General features: G+C 57.0%; 1 protein-coding gene across 1 annotated transcript in view; it reads left to right on the forward strand.

Moving 5' to 3' along the window:
- The window catches only part of LOC311198336 (DNA polymerase epsilon catalytic subunit A-like), a gene marked incomplete at both ends in the record, with an annotated part of 32252 nt that extends 13880 nt beyond the window's left edge, over positions 1 to 18372 (forward strand). The window contains 26 exons of the mRNA XM_084272258.1: positions 319 to 476; positions 2806 to 3001; positions 3200 to 3414; positions 3696 to 3798; positions 3970 to 4050; positions 4124 to 4246; positions 4334 to 4552; positions 4765 to 4974; positions 6151 to 6294; positions 6650 to 6790; positions 10600 to 10753; positions 10841 to 10947; positions 11775 to 11951; positions 12328 to 12551; positions 12692 to 12912; positions 13182 to 13386; positions 13839 to 14012; positions 14265 to 14390; positions 14913 to 15045; positions 15158 to 15356; positions 15516 to 15647; positions 15752 to 15945; positions 16162 to 16362; positions 17786 to 17911; positions 18044 to 18133; positions 18259 to 18372. Of these exons, the coding sequence (XP_084128384.1) occupies positions 319 to 476; positions 2806 to 3001; positions 3200 to 3414; positions 3696 to 3798; positions 3970 to 4050; positions 4124 to 4246; positions 4334 to 4552; positions 4765 to 4974; positions 6151 to 6294; positions 6650 to 6790; positions 10600 to 10753; positions 10841 to 10947; positions 11775 to 11951; positions 12328 to 12551; positions 12692 to 12912; positions 13182 to 13386; positions 13839 to 14012; positions 14265 to 14390; positions 14913 to 15045; positions 15158 to 15356; positions 15516 to 15647; positions 15752 to 15945; positions 16162 to 16362; positions 17786 to 17911; positions 18044 to 18133; positions 18259 to 18372 (4167 nt within the window). The remainder of the gene's footprint in view (positions 1 to 318; positions 477 to 2805; positions 3002 to 3199; positions 3415 to 3695; positions 3799 to 3969; positions 4051 to 4123; positions 4247 to 4333; positions 4553 to 4764; positions 4975 to 6150; positions 6295 to 6649; positions 6791 to 10599; positions 10754 to 10840; positions 10948 to 11774; positions 11952 to 12327; positions 12552 to 12691; positions 12913 to 13181; positions 13387 to 13838; positions 14013 to 14264; positions 14391 to 14912; positions 15046 to 15157; positions 15357 to 15515; positions 15648 to 15751; positions 15946 to 16161; positions 16363 to 17785; positions 17912 to 18043; positions 18134 to 18258) is intronic.
- Between the last annotated feature and the right edge of the window lie 269 nt (positions 18373 to 18641).

Consider the following 18641-nt stretch of genomic DNA (forward strand, 5'->3'; position numbering starts at 1 on the left):
TCTGATGTCTGTGTGGCAGAGAGGGTGGTGTGTGAGGCCAGGGTTGGTGTGCCCTCACTAACAGGCTGGGGGTCCAGACCAGAACAAGGTCCAGTCCCATTCTCTGCTTGCTCCAGCCTCTATTAACACAAAACAATATCATTTTAGAGTCCAAAGCATTTTTCTCCCCAACAGGTGGGTCAGGTGTTTTGATTTTTGAGCCCTAAATTGTGCTGTAGCTTTGAGAGGGGTGCTTAGTGACCCCTTTGGGCAGGGGATGCCCAAGGAGCATTTCCTGGTGTAACCAGCCCAGCTGTTGTCCCATGGCTGTGCTTGTAGGAAGGCTTCACAAATGATCAGTACCAGGAACTGCAGGACCCAGCCTCTCTCACCTATGTCACCCGCTCCGAGAACAGCATCTTCTTTGAAGTGGATGGACCATACCTGGCCATGATCCTCCCAGCTTCCAAGGAAGAGGGCAAGAAGCTGAAGAAAAGGTGAGGCTGCAGATGAAATATTACCACTTCCCCTGGGTCTCTTTCCCTTGGTGCATGTTGTTCCTTGTCCTTGGAGCTGGCAGCACGCTTGATTCGCTCGCTTGAAACAGCAAGTTCCCTTAGGCCAGGTCACCCCTGAGTCCAGCTGTGCACTTCCCTCCAGTGCTGCACTGTGGCAGCAAACTCTATACCAGCCAAACAGTGTTTTTCCAGCTTGGTGAGCAGACACATTCTCCTTGGTTGGCTCCAAGGTGGGCACGAGAACTCCTGACGTCCCTTCTGAGGACCTCTAATGCTTCTATTCCATTTCATCTTATTCAGAGCCCTGGGACAGGCTGCCCAGGGCTGTGGAGTCTCCTTCTCTGGAGATATTCCAGCCCTGTCTGGATGCTGACCTGTGTGCCCTGTCCTAGGGAGTTGCTTTGGCAGGGGATTGGACCCCCATGAGCTCTAGGGGTCCCTGCCAACCTCTACAACTCTGTGATTCTGTGATTCAACCTACTAGCTCCTGCCTTCACAACTCTCAGGAGTTCACAGACCTTCAGTAATGATTCTCCTAGATGTTTCCCTTTTGTTCTCCAGCTGGGAGAAGGGACAGGTCCTGCCATTACTGTCACATCATGGGATGGTTGTACTTAAACTTCACTGATCTCCCTCCAGCCTCAGAAATAGGAACATGAGCTAGAGCAGCAGCAGCCTCTAGCTTCAAGCTCACAGCTGGGTCTGGCTCTGAGCACCATCGTTTGTGGGGCAGAAGAAGGCTGCATCCACATGGGTGTGGTAGGACAGGAGAAGGGCTGGCTCAGTGATGGAGGTCTGAGTATCTCCTCTCTCACTCAGCTGATGTTCCCATGTAGTTTTTCTGGTGACATACAGATAATGGGCAGGGCTGTGAAATGCAAGAGAAAAGGAGAGGGAGAAGTGCTCCTGGAGTCTTGTCATGGGTAGACCAACTTTCCTCCCAACTCCTTTGCCAGCTGACAGTTTCCTCCTCTCCAGACCTCTCTGGTGTCTTTCTCCACTCCTCTGCCTGCACTCTCACCACCCACCACGATCATTCTCCCAATCAGGGTGGGTGAGCTGGGGCAGGAGCCGTTGCAGGTCAGGTTGAAACGGTTGCTGGAGCAGCTGTAGATGTGTCAGGATCGTCCCAGTGCCAAGCACCATGTCTCTGTTCAACGTCTGGGGAGAACTGCCCTGGCAGGAGTGACACCAGCAGGGTCCTGGAGGATGTGTCCCTCCGTGCAGGCCAGGTTTTGCCCACTGTGGGGGCCTGGCCCTGGCTGGAGGCCAGATGCCCACCAAAGTCGCTCTGTCACTCCCCTTCTTAGCTGGACAGGGGAGAAAATACCTATTGAGAGGCAGAGGAGTGGAGATAAGGACAGGGAGAGATCATTCTGTAATCAGTGTCGTGGGCAGGACAGACTCAACATGGAATAAAATAATTTATTACCCAGTGAAGCCAGAGTTGGATAATGAGAAATGAACCCAAACCTCTGCCCACCCCTCTCTTCTTCCCAGGCTCAACTTTGTTCATGATTTATCTCCCTCTCTCCTGTGGCACAAAGGGGATGGGAATGGGGGTTGGGGTCAGTCCATCACATTGCCAATGCTGCTCCTTCCTCCTCAGGGGAGGACTCCTCACCCCCTTCCCCTGCTGCACCCTGGGGTCCCACCCACAGCAGACAGTCCTCCAGGAGCTTCTCCAGCGGGAGTCCTTTCCCACGGGGCTTCAGCTCTTCCCCAGCTGCCCCAGCGTGGGGCACTGCTCTGGCTGCAGTCAGCAACCACAGAGTGTCTCTCAGCCCCTCAGGCCCAGACTGCTCCAGCCTGGTCCCCCACGGGGTCACCAGCCCCCCCAGCAAACCTGCTCTGGACTGGGTCTCTCTCTCTCTCCTCTCTGTGTCTCTGTCTCTCTCCACGGGCTGCAGGTGGGGCCTGGGCCTTTCCCATGGGCTGTGGGGGACACCCGCTCCACCATGGGTTTCTCCAGGGGCTGCAGGGGCATCTTTCTCTCTGGCACCTGGGGTGCCTCCTGCCCCCCTTCCCTGGCCTTGGTGTCTGCACAGCTCCTCACATCTTCTCACTCCTTCTCTGGGGGCACAAAGCAGCTGCTTTGGGTTTTTCTCTCCTCACTGTGACTCCCAGAGGTGCTGTGACCATCGCTGATGGGCTCATTGGTCAGCGGCGGGTCCATCCCTGAGCTGGCTGGTATTTACTCTGTTGGGCCTAGGGGAAGCTTTTAGCAGCATCTTCCAGCAGCCTCACCCGCTCCTTCCCCAGAAAACCTTGCCACACAAACCCACAACACCCATGCCCTGCCTCCCAGGTACGCAGTATTCAACGAGGATGGGTCCCTGGCCGAGCTGAAGGGGTTTGAGGTGAAGCGCCGGGGAGAGCTACAGCTGGTCAAGATATTCCAGTCATCTGTGTTTGAAGCCTTCCTGAAGGGCAGCACCCTGGAGGAGGTCTATGCTTCTGTGGCCAAGGTGGCTGATTACTGGCTGGATGTTCTCTATAGCAAGGTGAGCACAGCTCAGTGTGTCCTGAGGTGGAGCTGGAGAGGTGTCAGAGCTGTTTGGGCACTGTGGGGAGGGTGCAATTCCCAGGCTCCCCAGAAAGAGCCACACCAACCAGGAGTAGACACTCCCCTTATCTGACAGCAGGAGGGTTGGATCATTAGGTTCATGCCAACTTTGGGGTTTTTTTCCCCTCCCTTTCAGGCTGCCAACATGCCTGATTCTGAGCTCTTTGACCTGATCTCGGAGAACCGGTCCATGTCCCGCAAGCTGGAGGACTATGGGGAGCAGAAGTCCACTTCCATCAGCACTGCCAAGCGCCTGGCAGAGTTCCTGGGGGACCAGATGGTGAAGGATGCAGGGCTGAGCTGCCGGTTCATCATCTCCAAGAAGCCAGAAGGGTCTCCAGTCACTGAGAGGTAACCCTTTCTTGAGAGGCTCTTGACAGCATGGGGGCAGCCAGGAGGGGAAGGGCAGAAGAGCAGGAGGTGAGCAAGCTGGTGTGGTGTGGGATCCCTCTCTGTGGTCTCAGACCATGAGCAATGGTCTAGCGATGGGCAGCGCTGTACCACCACTGCACAGTGGCCTCATGGGGTGGTGAGGAGAAGCCTTGGTTGGTCTTTGTAGGTTGAAAGAGGGGATAGTGTGCAGGCAGGACCTTGCTCTGGGTGGGCAATAAGTGCTTCCCTGCCTTCCCCAGGGCCATCCCGCTCGCGATCTTCCAAGCAGAGCCCAGTGTGCGCAAACACTACCTCCGAAAGTGGCTGAAGAGCCCCTCGCTGCAGGACTTCAACATCCGTGGGGTGAGTGGGGCATCCCTACTGATGAGTCAGGCACAAAGGAGGCACAACCTCCACAGCAGCTGCTTGCAGTTGCACAGCAGGGTGCTGGGGTCCTGGGGACGTGGTTGATCCCATGTCTGGTGGCTGCCTGCTCCTCTTTCTTTGCTACCTGCTGCTCTGCCCTTCTGACAGATCCTGGACTGGGACTACTACATTGAGAGACTGGGCAGCACCATCCAGAAAATCATCACCATTCCTGCAGCCCTGCAGCAGGTATGGGGCAGTGAGGGGGCAAGGGAGGGGGCTTTTGTCAGGGAGCTCTGTGTCATTTGGAGATGCTCTCCAGGTGAAGAACCCAGTGCCACGAGTCCGGCACCCGGACTGGCTCCACAAGAAACTCCTAGAGAAGAATGATGTCTACAAGCAGAAAAAAATCAATGAGCTCTTCACTTCTGAAGGCAAGAGACAGGTAAAGAGGGTGAGGGAAAGGTGCTGGCTGTGCTGGTGGGGCTCTTCTCTTGCAACCCACCTCATCCTGCTGTCCTTTCTCCCTCAGGTGCTCACCAAACAGCCCTCAGAGGGGACTCCTGGCTCACAGATTGGTGATATAGAGGACTTTGGGGCTGCCAAGACCCTTCAGCCTCTACTTCCCATCGCAAATAAGCGGAAGCGAGTCGCTGCAGCAGAGGAGAGCCAACAGATGTCCCAGTACCTGGAGCTGTCCCAGTCGTGGCGAGAGATCCTGGGTCCACCTCCACCCCTGGGCACCACCAAGGTAGGAGCAAGCTGTGGGTCTCCCAAAGCCGCCTGCATGCCCGTGGCTCGGAGCTACAAGAAGAGATATAACCAGGAGATGGAGAAATACAACAACTAATGGGGAAAAGAGGGGCGGTGGTAGCTTGGCAACTGGGCCCAGAATGGGGGGCTCACTGGGGGTGTTGGGAGCTGGTTCCTGGCTCAACTCGTGCCTGCCCTTGCTCTGCACAGGAGGAGCGGCTGGTCTGGCTGCGCTACCACCAGAAGAAGTGGGAGCTGCAGGCTCGGCAGCGCCGGGAGCGGCAGAAGAGGCGGCGCCTGGACGCTGGCGGGGTGGCGGCTGGCGGGGGAGTGGTCCGCGATGCCCCCTCCACGGGGCTGAGCAGCTACCTGCGCAGGACAGCGCGCAGCATCCTCGACTTGCCCTGGCAGATCGTGCAGGTACCGGGGAGGGGACCTGCCCCAGGGACAGCCTGCTGCCAACACCCTGCATTTACACTCTGTGCTGGGGTGGTGAAGTGCAGGGGTCACTGATGCCAACGCTGCTCTGCTGTTAACCCTGGGGACAGCAGGTGGGGCTGCAAAGCCTCAGGCTCATGCTTGTCTGTATGGAAACAGGAGCCATTCTTGGTGGTACATCTGTGGCAGGTATGGGGCAGCTCTGGTTCAACCAGTGGGCAGCCCTGAGCTGCAGTTGCAGAACCCCAAAACCACCAGCCGAGGCTGGGGGCAGGTCTGAGGTCCATCTGGTCCAGCCCCTGGCTGAAGCAGGGCCTCCCTGAGCCAGTCCCCTGGACAGCTTTTAGGTATGGCCATGGTGGGAGTCTCCACAGCTTCCCTGGGAAACCTGTGCCAGGGTTCACAGTGGAAAAGTGTTTTCTGGTGTACCCACTGCCTCTGGCCCTGATACTGGGCACCACTGGGAAGAGCTGGGCTCCACCCTCTCTGTGCTTCCCTTCACATATTTATATACATTGATGAGATGCCCTTGAGCTTCCGGTGCTCCAGACCAGACAATCCCAGCTCTCCCAGGCTGTCCTCACATAAAAAATGCTCTAGTCTTTGTCCTTCTGGCCCTTTTTTGGACTCTGTCCAGTATGATTATGTCTCTTCTGTCCTGGGGAGCCCAGCACTGGGCACGGTGTGCTTGTGATGGACACAGGCTTCCAGCAATGCCTGGAAGCAACTGGCATACAAATGCAGAGGTGGGATGGTGTCATCCAGGCATCTTCACCTATCCTTGTCAGGGGAGGCCATCTGCACCCTGCCTCATGCCACCCACTTCACCTTCCAGAAAGGCCTTTGGGGTGGCAGGCAGCACTCGTGCAACCCCAAACTTGAGATGAACCCCAGAGTGACTGGGCTGACTCAAGGGTCACCTTGTACTGGTTGGCCAGCCTCAGCCAGATAGTCTTCTCCGTGGTGTCCTGGGATGATAGCAGGACATGGGGGCTCCAGTGCTGACTCTTTAAGCCCCCAGCTCCCTTTGGGGCCACCAACCAGCTCTGTAGACCCACAGAGAGCTCTGTAGACCCACAGAGTGCTCTGCAGCTCAGATGTAAGCGCTGAGAGCCCGTTGCATCTCCTGCTAATGCTGGTACCCTCTGTGTCCTGCAGATTGCTGAGACCAGCCAGCCTGGGCTGTTCAGGCTGTGGGCAGTGATTGGGAGCGACCTGCACTGCATCAAACTGAGCGTCCCTCGGATCTTCTACGTCAACCAGCACGTCCCAAAGCCAGAGGAGGGAGCAGCCTACCGCAGGGTGAGGACCTGCCCCTTCTGGGAAGGGAAACAGCTACTTGCATGGAGATAAGGTGCTCCATCGCTGCTGTGAGCAGATAGTGCAAGCATCTGCCTTGTAGGGCCTTGATCTCCCACTCCATGGATATATAACTCATCCAGTCCCTGGTCCCTCCCAAATCCCAGCCTGCCCAGAAAGCAGGTTCCCTGTTAGGGGGATTTGTAATGTGTGGGTGTAAGCCACTGGTTTCTTCAGGAGAGAGGAGTGCTGGGAGCTGGGCTGGCTCAGACCTCAGCTCCTGGCAGCCCTCAGAAGCCCCCCAGCTCCTGGCAGCAAGGTGTGATGTGCATGCTGAGTGTGTCCCTTGCCTCGGCAGGTAAACAGGATCCTGCCCCGCTCGAACCTTGTCTACAACCTGTACGAGTACTCTGTCCCTGAAGACATGTACCAAGAGCACATCAACGAAATCAATGCAGACCTCTCTGCTCCAGACATTGAGGGGGTGTATGAGACACAGGTAACTCAGCCCTGGGCCTGCTCTGAAGGACTGATGAGTGGCAGCTCATCCATCCAGTGCTGGTAGCGTAGGAGAACACCCGACACTTCAAAGGTCAACACCACCATAGAATCATAGAATCATAGAATGGTCTGGGTTGGAAGGGACCCCAAGGATCACAGAGCTCCAACCCCCCTGCCACAGGCAGGGCCACCAACCTCCAGGCCTGGAGCTACACAAGGCTGCCCAGGGCCCCATCCAACCTGGCCTTGGACACCTCCAGGGGCGGGGAATCCACCCCCTCTCTGGGCAGCCTGTTCCAGCCCCTCACCACTCTCTCTGTAAAAACTTCCCCCTAATATCTAATCTAACCCTTCCCTCCTTCAGCTTTAGTCCATCCCCCTTGTCCTGCCATTATCTGCTCTTTTAAAAAGTCGAATCCCCTCCTGCCTATAAGCTCCCTGCAGGGACTGGGAGGCTGCAATGAGGTCCCCCCGCAGCCTCCTCTTCTCCAGGCTGAACCAGCCCAGCTCCCTCAGCCTCTCTTTGTAGGGCAGGTGCTCCAGCCCTCTAATCATCCTTGTGGCTCCTCTGAACCCTCTCCAACAGTTCCACATCCTTCTTGTATTGGGGGCCACAGCTCTGGCCACAGGACTCCAGCTGGGGCCTCACGAGGGCAGAGCAGAGAGGGACAATCCCCTCCCTGTCCCTGCTGCCCCCCCTCTGCTGATGGAGCCCAGGATCCCATTGGCCCTACGAGCTGCAAGAGCCACTGCTGGCTCATGTCAAGCTTCTCATCCACCACAAGACACCAAAAATGGAAGGTGCCACACAGAGAGAGTACACTTGCACAGGCAGAGACACTGAGCATCAGCATGCAGGGAGGGAACAGGGGGTCGGTGTGTTGGGAGTGAGGAGAAAGGCACCACGTAAGGAGGATGGGTGATGGTCCTTTAAATGGACCCAGAACCAGGCTGCTGCTGTCTGAACCAGAAAAGAGTATTCAAAGATGGGAGGAGTACCCAGCATGTGTGGAGTCACAGATTCATGGAGTGTGTTAGGTTGAAAGGGACCTTCAAAGTCCATCTAGACCAATCACCTGCAGTGAGCAGGGACACCTTTAGCTAGAGCAGGTTGCTCAGAGCTTCAAGTCAGACCTCGAATGTCTCCAGGGATGAGACCACCACCTCTCTGGCCAACCTGTGCCAGTGTCTCACCACCCTCAGAGGGAAGAACGTCTTCCTAAGGTCTCATTTAAACCTGCCCTGCTCTAGTTTATAACCACTGCCCCTTGTCCCATTGCTCCTTACCCTTACAAACAGCCCTTCCCAGCTTCCCTGTGGGTCCCCTCAGGGACTGGAAGGGGCTCGGAGGTCTCCCCACAGCCTTCTCCAGGTTGAACCACCCCAACTCTCTCAGCCTCATACATAGGTCTGGATGCCTTGTCCTCTAAAATGAGGTTATAAAAGTGGTGGTTTGACACTGTCTGGAGGTCAGACACCCACCAAAGTCACTCTGTCACTCCCCTTTGTAGTTGGACAGGGGAGAAAATACCTATTGAGAGGCTGAGGAGTGGAGCTAAGGACAGGGAGAGATCATTCTGCAGTCAGTGTCACGGGCAGAACAGACTCAGCACAGGATAAAGGACAGAAAACTCTCTAATTGATGCCCCTGCCCTGCACCCCCAGTGACACCAGAGTCGGGGGATGAGAAGTGTGACCAGATCTCAAAGCAGCTCCCCCCACCCCTCCCTTCTCAGCAGACTGCACTTTAGTCAGGGTTTCGCTCCCTTCTTCCCCCCACTGTGGCACAGGGAGGGGCAGGGACTGGGGCACTGGGGGGGGTTCAGTCAGTTCCTCGGGAGTTGTTTCCCTTCTTAGCCAGGGGCAGGGTGGGGGGTCTCCTGTCTGTCTCCCCCTGGGTGGGGGGGGTCTCCTCTCTGTCTCCCCCTGCTCCAGCATGGGGCCTCTCTACGGGCTGCAGGTGGGGCCTGGGCCTTTCCCATGGGCTGTGGGGGGACACCCGCTCCACCATGGGTTTCTCCAGGGGCTGCAGGGGCATCTTTCTCTCTGGCACCTGGGGTGCCTGTTCAGTACAAAGTGATTAAGCCAAAATTAAATTTACCAGTGAGAAAAGGCTGAGTGAGCTGGGGCTGTTCAGCCTGGAGAAAAGAAGACTAAGGGGGGGACCTTATTAATGTTTATCAATATCTGAAGCAGGGGATGCAGGGGGAAATGGGCAGCCCCTTTTCAGTGTCTGTGGGGACAGGACAAGGGGTGATGGGCTCAAGTTGGAGCACAGGGAGTTCCACACCAATCTGGGGAAGAACTTTTCCCCAGTGAGGGTGAGGGAGCCCTGGGACAGGCTGCCCAGGGGGTGTGGAGTCTCCATCTCTGGAGAGATTCCAGCCCCGTCTGGATGCCTCCCTGTGCAATATGAGCTGGGGAGCTGCTTTGGCAGGGGCGTTGGACCTGATGAGCTCTGGGGGTCCCTTCCAACCCCTGGGATTCTGTGATTCTATGAGTCTATGTGAGGGAAGTGTGACTAGGCAAGGACTGTTTACTGTTTCTCACTGTTCTGGGACTGGGTCCCCCAGCCAGTCATTCAGGAGGAGCCCTCTGCAGCAGTGGGGTCAATGAAACAGGATGAATCAGTGGTGGATCCCACTCTGCACTGATTATCTGGTGTTCAGAGAAGCCTTTGTCTCAAGCATGTGCAGAGCACAAGCTGCAGAGCTGCAAAGTTGCCCAGATACTAGACTGCACAGCCTCCAGAGTACCTGCTGCTGCCCTTGATGGTGGGATCTGGGGCTGTATAGGAGCACGTGGGAATTAATTATTAAGATACCTGTGCCATGTCTCTGGTGATAGTACCAAACTCGTGCTGGAAGCACCTGAGGTACCTTGTACCTGGAAGGAGTGACTGACATGCCAGAGGGCTGTGCTGCCTGCCATCCAGCAAGTTCTGGACAGGCTGGAGACTTGGGCAGTGAGGAACCAAATGAAATTCAACAAGGGCAGGTGCAGGGTCCTGCACCCAGGGAGGAACAATCCCATGCCCAAGTACAGGGAAGGGATGACCTCCTGGGAAGCAGCCTGGGAGTCCTGGTGAACCACAGGCTGGCCATGAGCCAGCAATGTGTCCTTGGGCAAGAAAGCCAACAGCATTCTGGGGTGTATCAAGACAACTGTGGCAGCAGCTCAGGGAGGTTCTCCTGCCCCTCTGCTCAGCCCTGGTGAGACCTCACTGGGAATGTTGCATGCGGTGCCGGGCTCCCCAGGTCAGGAAGGACAGGGAGCTCCTGGAGAGGGGACAGAAAAGGACTACAAAGTTGATTAAGGGACTAGAACATCTCTCTTTTGAAGAGAGGCTGAAGGACTTGGGACTGTTTAGCCTAGAGAAGAGAAGACTGAGGGGGGATCTTATCAATGCTGATAAATACTTGAGGGGTGGGGCAGGAGGATGGGTGAGTCTGTGTTCAGGGGTGCCCAGGGACAGGACAAGAGGCAATGGGCACAAACTGTTCCTAACCCTGAGGAGGAACTTCTTTACTGTGAGGGTGGCAGAGCCCTGGGCCAGGCTGCCCAGAGAGGATGGGGAGTCTCCATCTCTGGAGACATTCAAACCCCATGATCCTGGGGGCTGTCCTGTGCAGCCTGCTTGAGGGGACCCTGCTCTGGCAGGGGTTGGGCTGGATGATCTCCAGAGCTCCCTGACAACCCTGGCTGTTCTGGGATTCTGTTTTTAAACTGGGTTATTCTGGGTCTGAGGCCTCCAAGGAGAGCTGGGTTACTCAGCATCGTTGCAGCACATCTCTCCCATCATTACAGGTGCCACTGCTCTTCCGTGCCCTGATCCACCTGGGCTGCATGTGCATGGTCAGCAGGCAGCTTGTCAGGCACCTCTCAGGGCGAGAGGCTGAAACCTTTGACATCAAACACCTGGAGATGCGCTCGCTGGCCCAGTTCACTTACCTGGAACCCGGTGAGGCACCTGGGGAGAGGGGCTGATGGGTCACCCAGGATCTGGCCCAAGTGGGTGCTGCTGATGCCCTGTGCTCTGTGTCCCTAGGAAGTATTCGTCACATCTATCTCTACCACAGTTCCCAAGGCAGCAAAGCACTCCTGGGCCTCTTCATCCCCTCACAGCGCAAAGCTGCCGTCTTTGTGATTGACAAGGTGAGGTGGGGCTTTGGGGGGCTGGGGGACTGGGGGTGCTGGTGGGTGGAAAGCTGGATGCACACTGGCAGTGGGCTCTGGCAGCCCAGAAACCAACCATGTCCTGAGCTGCATCCCCAGCTGCAAGACCAGCAGGTCTGGGTGGGAGGGGGTGGGTTCTGCCCCTCTGCTTTGCTCTGGGGAGAACCCCCTGCAGTGCCATGTCCCCAGGTCAAGGACATGGAGCTGTTAGGCTGAGTCCAGAGGAGCCATGAAGGTGATCTGAAGGCTGGAGCACCTCTGCTCTGGAGACAAGATGGGAGAGCTGGGCTGGTTCAGCCTGGAGAAGGGAAGGCTGCTTCTGGGGAGACCTTATTGCAGTCTTTTAATACTTGCAGAGGGCTCCTAGGAAAGATGCAGAGAGACTTTTTGTCATGGTTTGTAGTGGCAGGACAAGGGGTAACGGCTTTAAACTGAAAGAGAGGAGATTCAGGCTAGATACAAGGAAGAAACGTTTTACCATGAGGATGGTGAAACACTGGCACAGGCCCCACCCCTAGAAACATTGCAGGTCAGGCTGGATGAGACTCTGAGCAACCTGATCTGGTTGGAGATGTCCCAGCTTACTGCCAGTGTTTGGACTAGATGACCTTGAAAGGTTCCTTCCCACCCAAACCATCCTGTGATTCCGCGGTGGGGTTGGGCAGCTCATCGCGCATCCCTGCCACGTCTTGGCAGGGACTGGTGGAAGGCATCTTGGGATGTGTGGTGGGGAGAACCACTTACCCCTGGGACCACACACTCCCTCTTTCCCCCCAACTTAGAGACCTGGTGTCCCTTGGGTGTAGGTACGCAGCAACCAGATGCCCAACCTCACCAGCCTCTTCTCGGCTGAGCGCAGCGCGCTGCTGGAGAAGGCAGGCGAGGAGCTGCTGCCCCCAGACAAGCACACCTTTGAAGTGCGTGCTGAGACCGACCCCAAGGCCGTCTACAGAGCCATCCAGCGGCTGCTGCTGGGCTACAAGGTGAGGTGAAGGGGTGAGGAGTGTCCTGGCAGGACCGCGTACGTGGCACCTGGGGAGGATGCTGTGGAGGGTTCTGTCACGCTGTTTTCCACAGCACCTGTGTGTAGTTGCTGCCCAAAGGTCAAGGGTAGAAGTGGGTGTTGGTCAAGGGTAGAAGTGGGTGTTGGTCAAGGGCTCTGTCTTAGGCAGTGCCAGCAGCAGGGCCACCTCAGCATCTGTCTCCATCCCTCCCTGCGCTCAGCTGGAGCGCTGGGTGCTTCAGGAGTGCTGGGCTGTGCTCTCCCCACCACTGGGACCTGCCATGGGGATGGGGGGGGGGTCCAGTTTCCTCCTGGGGAGAGGTGGACCAGGAGGTGTCCTCTTCACCTTCCTGCAGGACGAGCGCCGCGGCCCCACGCTGGTGGCTGTGCAGTCTAACTGGGACCTGAAACGGCTGGCGAGCGGGATCCCCATCATTGAGGAGTTCCCCTTGGTTCCCATCCGGCTGGTAGATGACATCAGCTACTCGGTCCTGGACTGGCAGCGCCACGCCGCCCGCCGCATGATCTGGCACTACCTCAACCTGGACACCTGCCTCTCCCAGGCGTTCGAGATGAGCAGGTGCCCAAGGCAGCCACATCCTCCTGGGGCCACCACCGTGGGACCACGGGTGGCTGCCTCGTTCCTTGGGACAGGCAAAGGTCCTCAGCTGCTCTGCAGCCGTGCTCACCCCGCTGCACGTCCCCCTCTCTGTGCCCCAGGTACTACCACATCCCCATCGGGAACCTGCCCGATGACATCTCCACCTTCGGCTCCGACCTCTTCTTCTCGCGCCACCTCTGTCGTCACAACCACTTGCTGTGGCTCTCGCCCACGGCCCGCCCGGACCTGGGGGGTAAGGAGGCTGATGACAACCGCCTGGTCATGGAGTTTGATGAGAGAGCTTCTGTGGAGATAAACAACCCTGGCTGTTACTCCACAGGTGAGGAGGGAGTAGGCTGGTGGTGTTGAGCAGATCCCGCTCTATTCCTCCGAGCTCCCCTGCAGCTACCAGAAAATAAGGGTGGTCCCCTGAAGGTTAGTAGGTCCGAGTTCTGTTGGATCAGGTGCTGATCAAGACAGTCATGCCTGTGATAACACCTATAGATCACCCTTATAACTGCAAAAATCTCTTCTGGCAGAGGGGCAGGGAGGGTGTCCCTGTCGGTCCTTGGCCCTGCCCTCCTGCTGAGAGGTTGTGTTTGCTCTTAGTGTGCCTGGAGCTGGATATTCAGAGCCTGGCTGTCAACACGGTGTTGCAGTCCCACCACATAAATGACATGGAAGGAGGCTCCAGCATGAGCATCAGCTTTGACGTGATTCAGCAGGCATCCCTGGAAGACATGGTGACAGGGAACCAAGCTGCCAACATCCCAGCCAGCTATGATGAAACAGCCCTCTGCTCCAACACTTTCAGGTACAGCTCTAGGAGCCAGCAGGATGTGGAACATCTGGTTTTCATCCTGGCAGGTCCCCTCAGGGCTCCTGCCTCTCATTCCCTCCCAGCTTTAGTCTTTCCCAGACTTGTGCCTGCAGTGGAGCTTGTGAGGTGCTCTAAATTCAGGTCTCCAGGGCAGGGCAGGCATCTTCTTCACAAGACTTTTGGAGATCCAGGGCTCAGAACTAACTGCCTGGTGGCTCAGCCAGCAGATGTATGAGGATGTTAGTGAAGACTTTGCCCTGTCCTGTTTCTCCTTTCTTCATGCTCCCTCAGGTTATAGAGGCAGATACTTATGCTGAGGGCTCCCATGTCTCTGCTCTGGCAGAGTCCTGCTCAGAACCCTCCAGCGGATACAAAAACCTGTCTCTGGAATGGGGAAGGGGTCGCCCATGGCTTGTGGGGTGATGCTGGTCTTTGCTCCCTGGCAGGATCCTGAAGAGCATGGTGGTGAGCTGGGTGAAGGAGATCACACAGTACCACAACGTCTATGCAGACAACCAGGTCATTCACTTCTACCGCTGGCTCCGCTCTCCTTCCTCCCTGCTCTACGACCCAGCACTGCACCGCACCCTCCACAACATGATGAAGAAGCTTTTCCTGCAGTAAGTGAGACCTGGAGGGTGCCAGGGTGGGAGACAGGGAGGGGACAGGCATGGCATTAGTGACCAGGGTGCTGCAGCCTGTGGAGAGGCAGGTGGCAGGTTGGACCTCCAGGACTGTTTGGGTGAGTTCCTTTGCGTAGCAGTGCCAACATCCTTGTCTGCTGACTGTGCTGGATGCCCTGTGTGGGCTGCATCCGTGCCAGGGCTTTGCCTTGCTGTGGACTGACGGGCAGCCCTGTGCCCTGCCCGCAGGCTGGTGGCTGAGTTCCGGCGCCTGGGCTCCTCCGTGGTTTACGCCAACTTCAACCGCATCATTCTGTGCACCAAGAAGCGGCGCATCGAGGACGCCCTCAGCTACATGGACTACATCATTAACAGGTGGGCTGTGCCTCCCCAGCCAGGCCTGCAGGTCAGGCCCATGGGGGATGGTAGATGCTGGGGTTTTTTTTCCCCTCCTGAGAGGGAAAAATTACTGGATTTGTAATTTTTTTTTAAAAAACCATTCTTGGCCAAAAGTTCCTGAAGGAACAAAGCTGCCCAGTTCTCCTGCTGTCATGCCTGGAGTAGGGATCAGTACCTTAGCTGTCCTCTGTAGATAATAGTTCAAGAATGCTCATAGGATTCAATCCAGAAGAGACCTTCAGGAGAACCTGGGGTGCCCAGCACCTCATTCCCTGGCTGGCTTTCAGCATCCCAGCCATGCTACGGGCACCTCACAAGCATAGGGAGCCAGGGCTCCCCAGGCATTGCTCCCCCTGGGGTCCCGACAGGTAGTTGGATGGGAGAGGGGAAACCCCCTCTCCTTGCCAGCACCACCTCCTTCCTGCAGTGCCCCATGGAGAAGGCTCTGAGCTAGGGATGGTGCTGGTGCTGTGGGTGACTGCTGTCTCTTCCCTCCAGCATCCACTCCAAGGAGATCTTCCACTCTCTGACCATCTCCTTCTCCCGCTGCTGGGAGTTCCTGCTCTGGATGGATCCAGCAAATTATGGAGGCATCAAGGGAAGAGTGGATTCTCGCATCCACTACGAGGAGGTAAGCGCCAGGAAGCACTTGATGCCACAGGAACAGGATGCTGGGGGCTGGGTTGAGCAGGGAGGCGTTGGCTGGGCACAGGGAACCACTGGGATATCACTGGCTCCTCCAGAAGGACACCAGCAGGAAGCAAGTGCCGGAGGATGAGGACAGCGAGGAAGAGGAGGATGTGGAGGTGGCAAGGGAAGAAGAAGAGGAGGAGGAGGAAGGGGAGCCAAACGTGGAGGACCTGCTGGAGAACAGCTGGAACATTGCACAGTTCCTGCCCCAGGCTGCTTCCTGCCAGAGCTACTTCCTGATGATTGTGTCGGGTGAGCTGTCCCAGGGAGGGGACAAGGCTGGTTGTGCCTCCCCAGCGCCAGCGCGAGCCTGTGGCGGAGCGGTCGCTGGTGCAGGCTGGAGCTGAAGCCTTGGCTGTGTCAATTACTGTTGGTCTTGATGATCCTTAAGTCATTTTTCTGGTCCCCCAGCCTACATTGTGGCTGTGTACCACAGCATGAAGCAGGAGCTGCGGCGCAACGCCCCTGGGGCCACCCCTGTCAAGAGGAGGAGCACCAGCCAGGTGTCCCAGGCGGTGCTGGGGGAGATGGGGGCCATGCCCGGTGAGTGCTGAGCCCCAGGGCAGCCCTGGGGAAGCAGGAGAGCCACCCACCTTGCTACCCCATGTGCCACTGCATGGTGCAAATGCTTTCTGCTCCATCTCTAGGCATGATCACCTTCTCACAGGATTACGTGGCCAATGAGCTGACCCAGAGCTTCTTCACCATCACCCAGAAGATCCAGAAGAAGATGACTGGATCTCGTAACGCCACTGAGCCCTCAGATATGTTCCCAGTGCTGCCTGGCTCCTACTTGCCACTCAACAATCCAGCTCTGGAGTTTGTCAAATATGTTTGCAAGGTCAGCAGCAGGGGCCAGGCCCCTTTCCTGAAGGTTTCTGGCCAGGGCTTAAGTTCTGGTCCTTGTCCCTGGCAGAGATTTGCTTCAGCTCCAAGAGTGATCCACAACCCCTTGGTTTTGCCCCGTATCCATCCGAGATTGTGAGGATATGAGGTGTCCTGGTGAGGATGCTCCCCTTTCTCTGCTGCTGGGCTCACCTGGCTCTTACTCTTGTAGGTCCTGTCCCTGGATGCCAACATAACCAACCAGGTGAACAAACTGCGCCGGGACCTGCTGCGCCTCATCGAGGTGGGCGAGTTCTCCGAAGCAGCCCAGTTCCGGGACCCCTGCCGCTCCTACGTGCTCCCTGAGGTCATCTGCAGGAACTGCAACTTCTGCAGGGACCTGGACCTGTGCAAGGACCCTGCTCTCTCCCAGGTGCAGCCTTGTTCTCAGGGAGCCCAGAGGCCCCAGCGCTGCCACGCTGGATGCCGGTCGATCACCTTGCCCGTCTTCTCTCTCAGCCCCTTTGCTTGCAGCTCTGCTTGCTGTCAGTGAATCACTGAATCACAGAATGGGTTGGGTTGGAAGGGACCTTTAAAGGCCATCTAGTCCAACCCCCCTGCAGTGAGCAGGGACATCTTCACTAGATGAGGTTGCTCAGAGCCCCATCAAGCCTGACCTTGAATATCTCCAGGGATGGGGCCTCCACCACCTCAGCCTGTGCCAGTGTCTCACCACCCTCATAGTGAAGAACTTTTTCCTAATACCCAACCTAAATCCCCTTTTCCAGCTTAAAACCATCACCCCTCATCCTGTCACTCCATGTCCTCAGGAACAGTTCTTCCCCAGCTTTCCTATAGGCACCTCTCAGGACCTGCTATAAGGTCCCCCTGGAGCCTTCTCCTCTCCAAGCTAAACAACCCCAACTCTCTCAGCCTGTCTTCACAGCAGAGCTGCTCCAGCCCTTGGATCAGTTTTGTGGCCTCCTCTGGACGTGCTCCAAGAGGTCCATGTCCTTCTCGTGCTGAGGGCTCCAGGGCTGGACACAGCACTGCAGGTGAGGTCTCCCCAGAGCAGAGCAGAGGGGCAGAATCCCCTCTCTGCACCTGCTGGCCACACTCCTTGGGATGCAGCCCGGGATGGGCTTGACCTTCTGGGCTGCAGATGCACATTGGTGGCTCATGTCCAGCTTCTCACCCACAAGTCCCCCCAGGTCCTTTTCCTCAGGGCTGCTTCCCAGCCCATCATCTCCTGACCTGTATGGATAATGGGGACTGTCTGACCCAGGTGCAGGACCCTGCACTTGGCTTTTTTTGAACCTCATGATGTTCCCCTGGGCCAATTTGAGCCTGTCCAGGTCCCTCTGGATGGCATCCCATCCCTCTGGCATGTTAACCTCACCTCTCAGCTTGGTGTCATCAGCAAACCAGCTGAGGGTGCAGTATCATTAATAAAGATATTAAGCAGCACTGGTCCCAGCACAGACCCTTGAGGGACACCCATTTGTCACCATCTTCCACCTGGACTTCAGGCCATTGACCACCATCCTCCATATGTGACCAGCCAGTTCCTTATCCACTGAACAGCCCACCCATCAAATCCATCTCCAGCTCAGAAGGATGTTGGGGGGGACTGTGTCAAAGGCCTTGCAGAAATCCAGGCAGATGACATCCCTAGCTCTTCCCTTATCTACTGATGCAGTGAACACCCTAAAGGCCATTCTCTGATCACCTTTTCTAGCTGCTTGTGGAAGGTCTGAGCATCTCTTGGCTTGGGCTGACGCTCTGTTCATTCCACTGGCTACACTATGTCAGTGCTTGGTGTTCCTGGTATTCACCTTCCTCCTCTTTGCCCCTAGGATGGGTCGGTGCTGCCCAGCTGGGTGTGCTCTAACTGTCAGGCACAGTATGACTCAGATGCCATCGAAATGGCACTGGTGGAAGCCCTGCAGAAGAAGCTGATGGCCTTTGTGCTGCAGGACCTGGTGAGCGTAGGGGTCCCCCTTCTTCCTGCCCCCTTGGCTGGCTGAAGCCAGGCATAACTCTCTCTGTCCCTGGGAAAGGGGCTTGGCCTTGTCTCCTGACAACCCCCTCAACTCACCCTCCTTGCTCTCCAGGTGTGCAAGAAGTGCCATGGTGTGAAGGAGACGCACATGCCCATGTACTGCAGCTGTGCTGGAGACTTCGCTCTCACCATCTCCTCCCAGGTACGCACGTACCCTCCTGCCTCTTCTCCGCCCTCTGCCCCAGAACCCCTTGGAGCTTCCCCACCACCACCCAGGGGTGCTGAGCAGCCTCTCTTCCCCCCTCACCCCTGCTTCCTTTCCCCCAGACCTTCCTGGATCACGTCAGCATCTTCCAGAACATCGCGCGGCACCAGGGCATGGCCCACCTGCTGGAGACCATCGAGTGGCTGCTGCGCGCCAACCCCCAGCTGCAGCACTGATGGGGGCTGCTCCTGCCCACGCTGTACCCCCCAGGCAGCACCACCGTGCTCTCACAGCCACAGCAGAGCTGTCATGGACACCCCTCTCCCCTCTCAGCTCTGTGCCAGACCCCAGAGAAGCTGTACCACCCCTCCTGCAGCGAGGGAGGGAAGAAGGATCAGTGCCAGAGCCTGGACTAGTTGGGGGGGGGGGGAGTCTAGGGTCACCAGGGGCTGGAGCTGTGCTCCACAACTTTGTGGTGGCCCCACATGTGGTTTTAATGTTGAAT

Source organism: Gallinula chloropus, assembly GCF_964237585.1.
Source record: "Gallinula chloropus genome assembly, chromosome: 17".
Lineage (NCBI taxonomy): Eukaryota > Metazoa > Chordata > Aves > Gruiformes > Rallidae > Gallinula > Gallinula chloropus.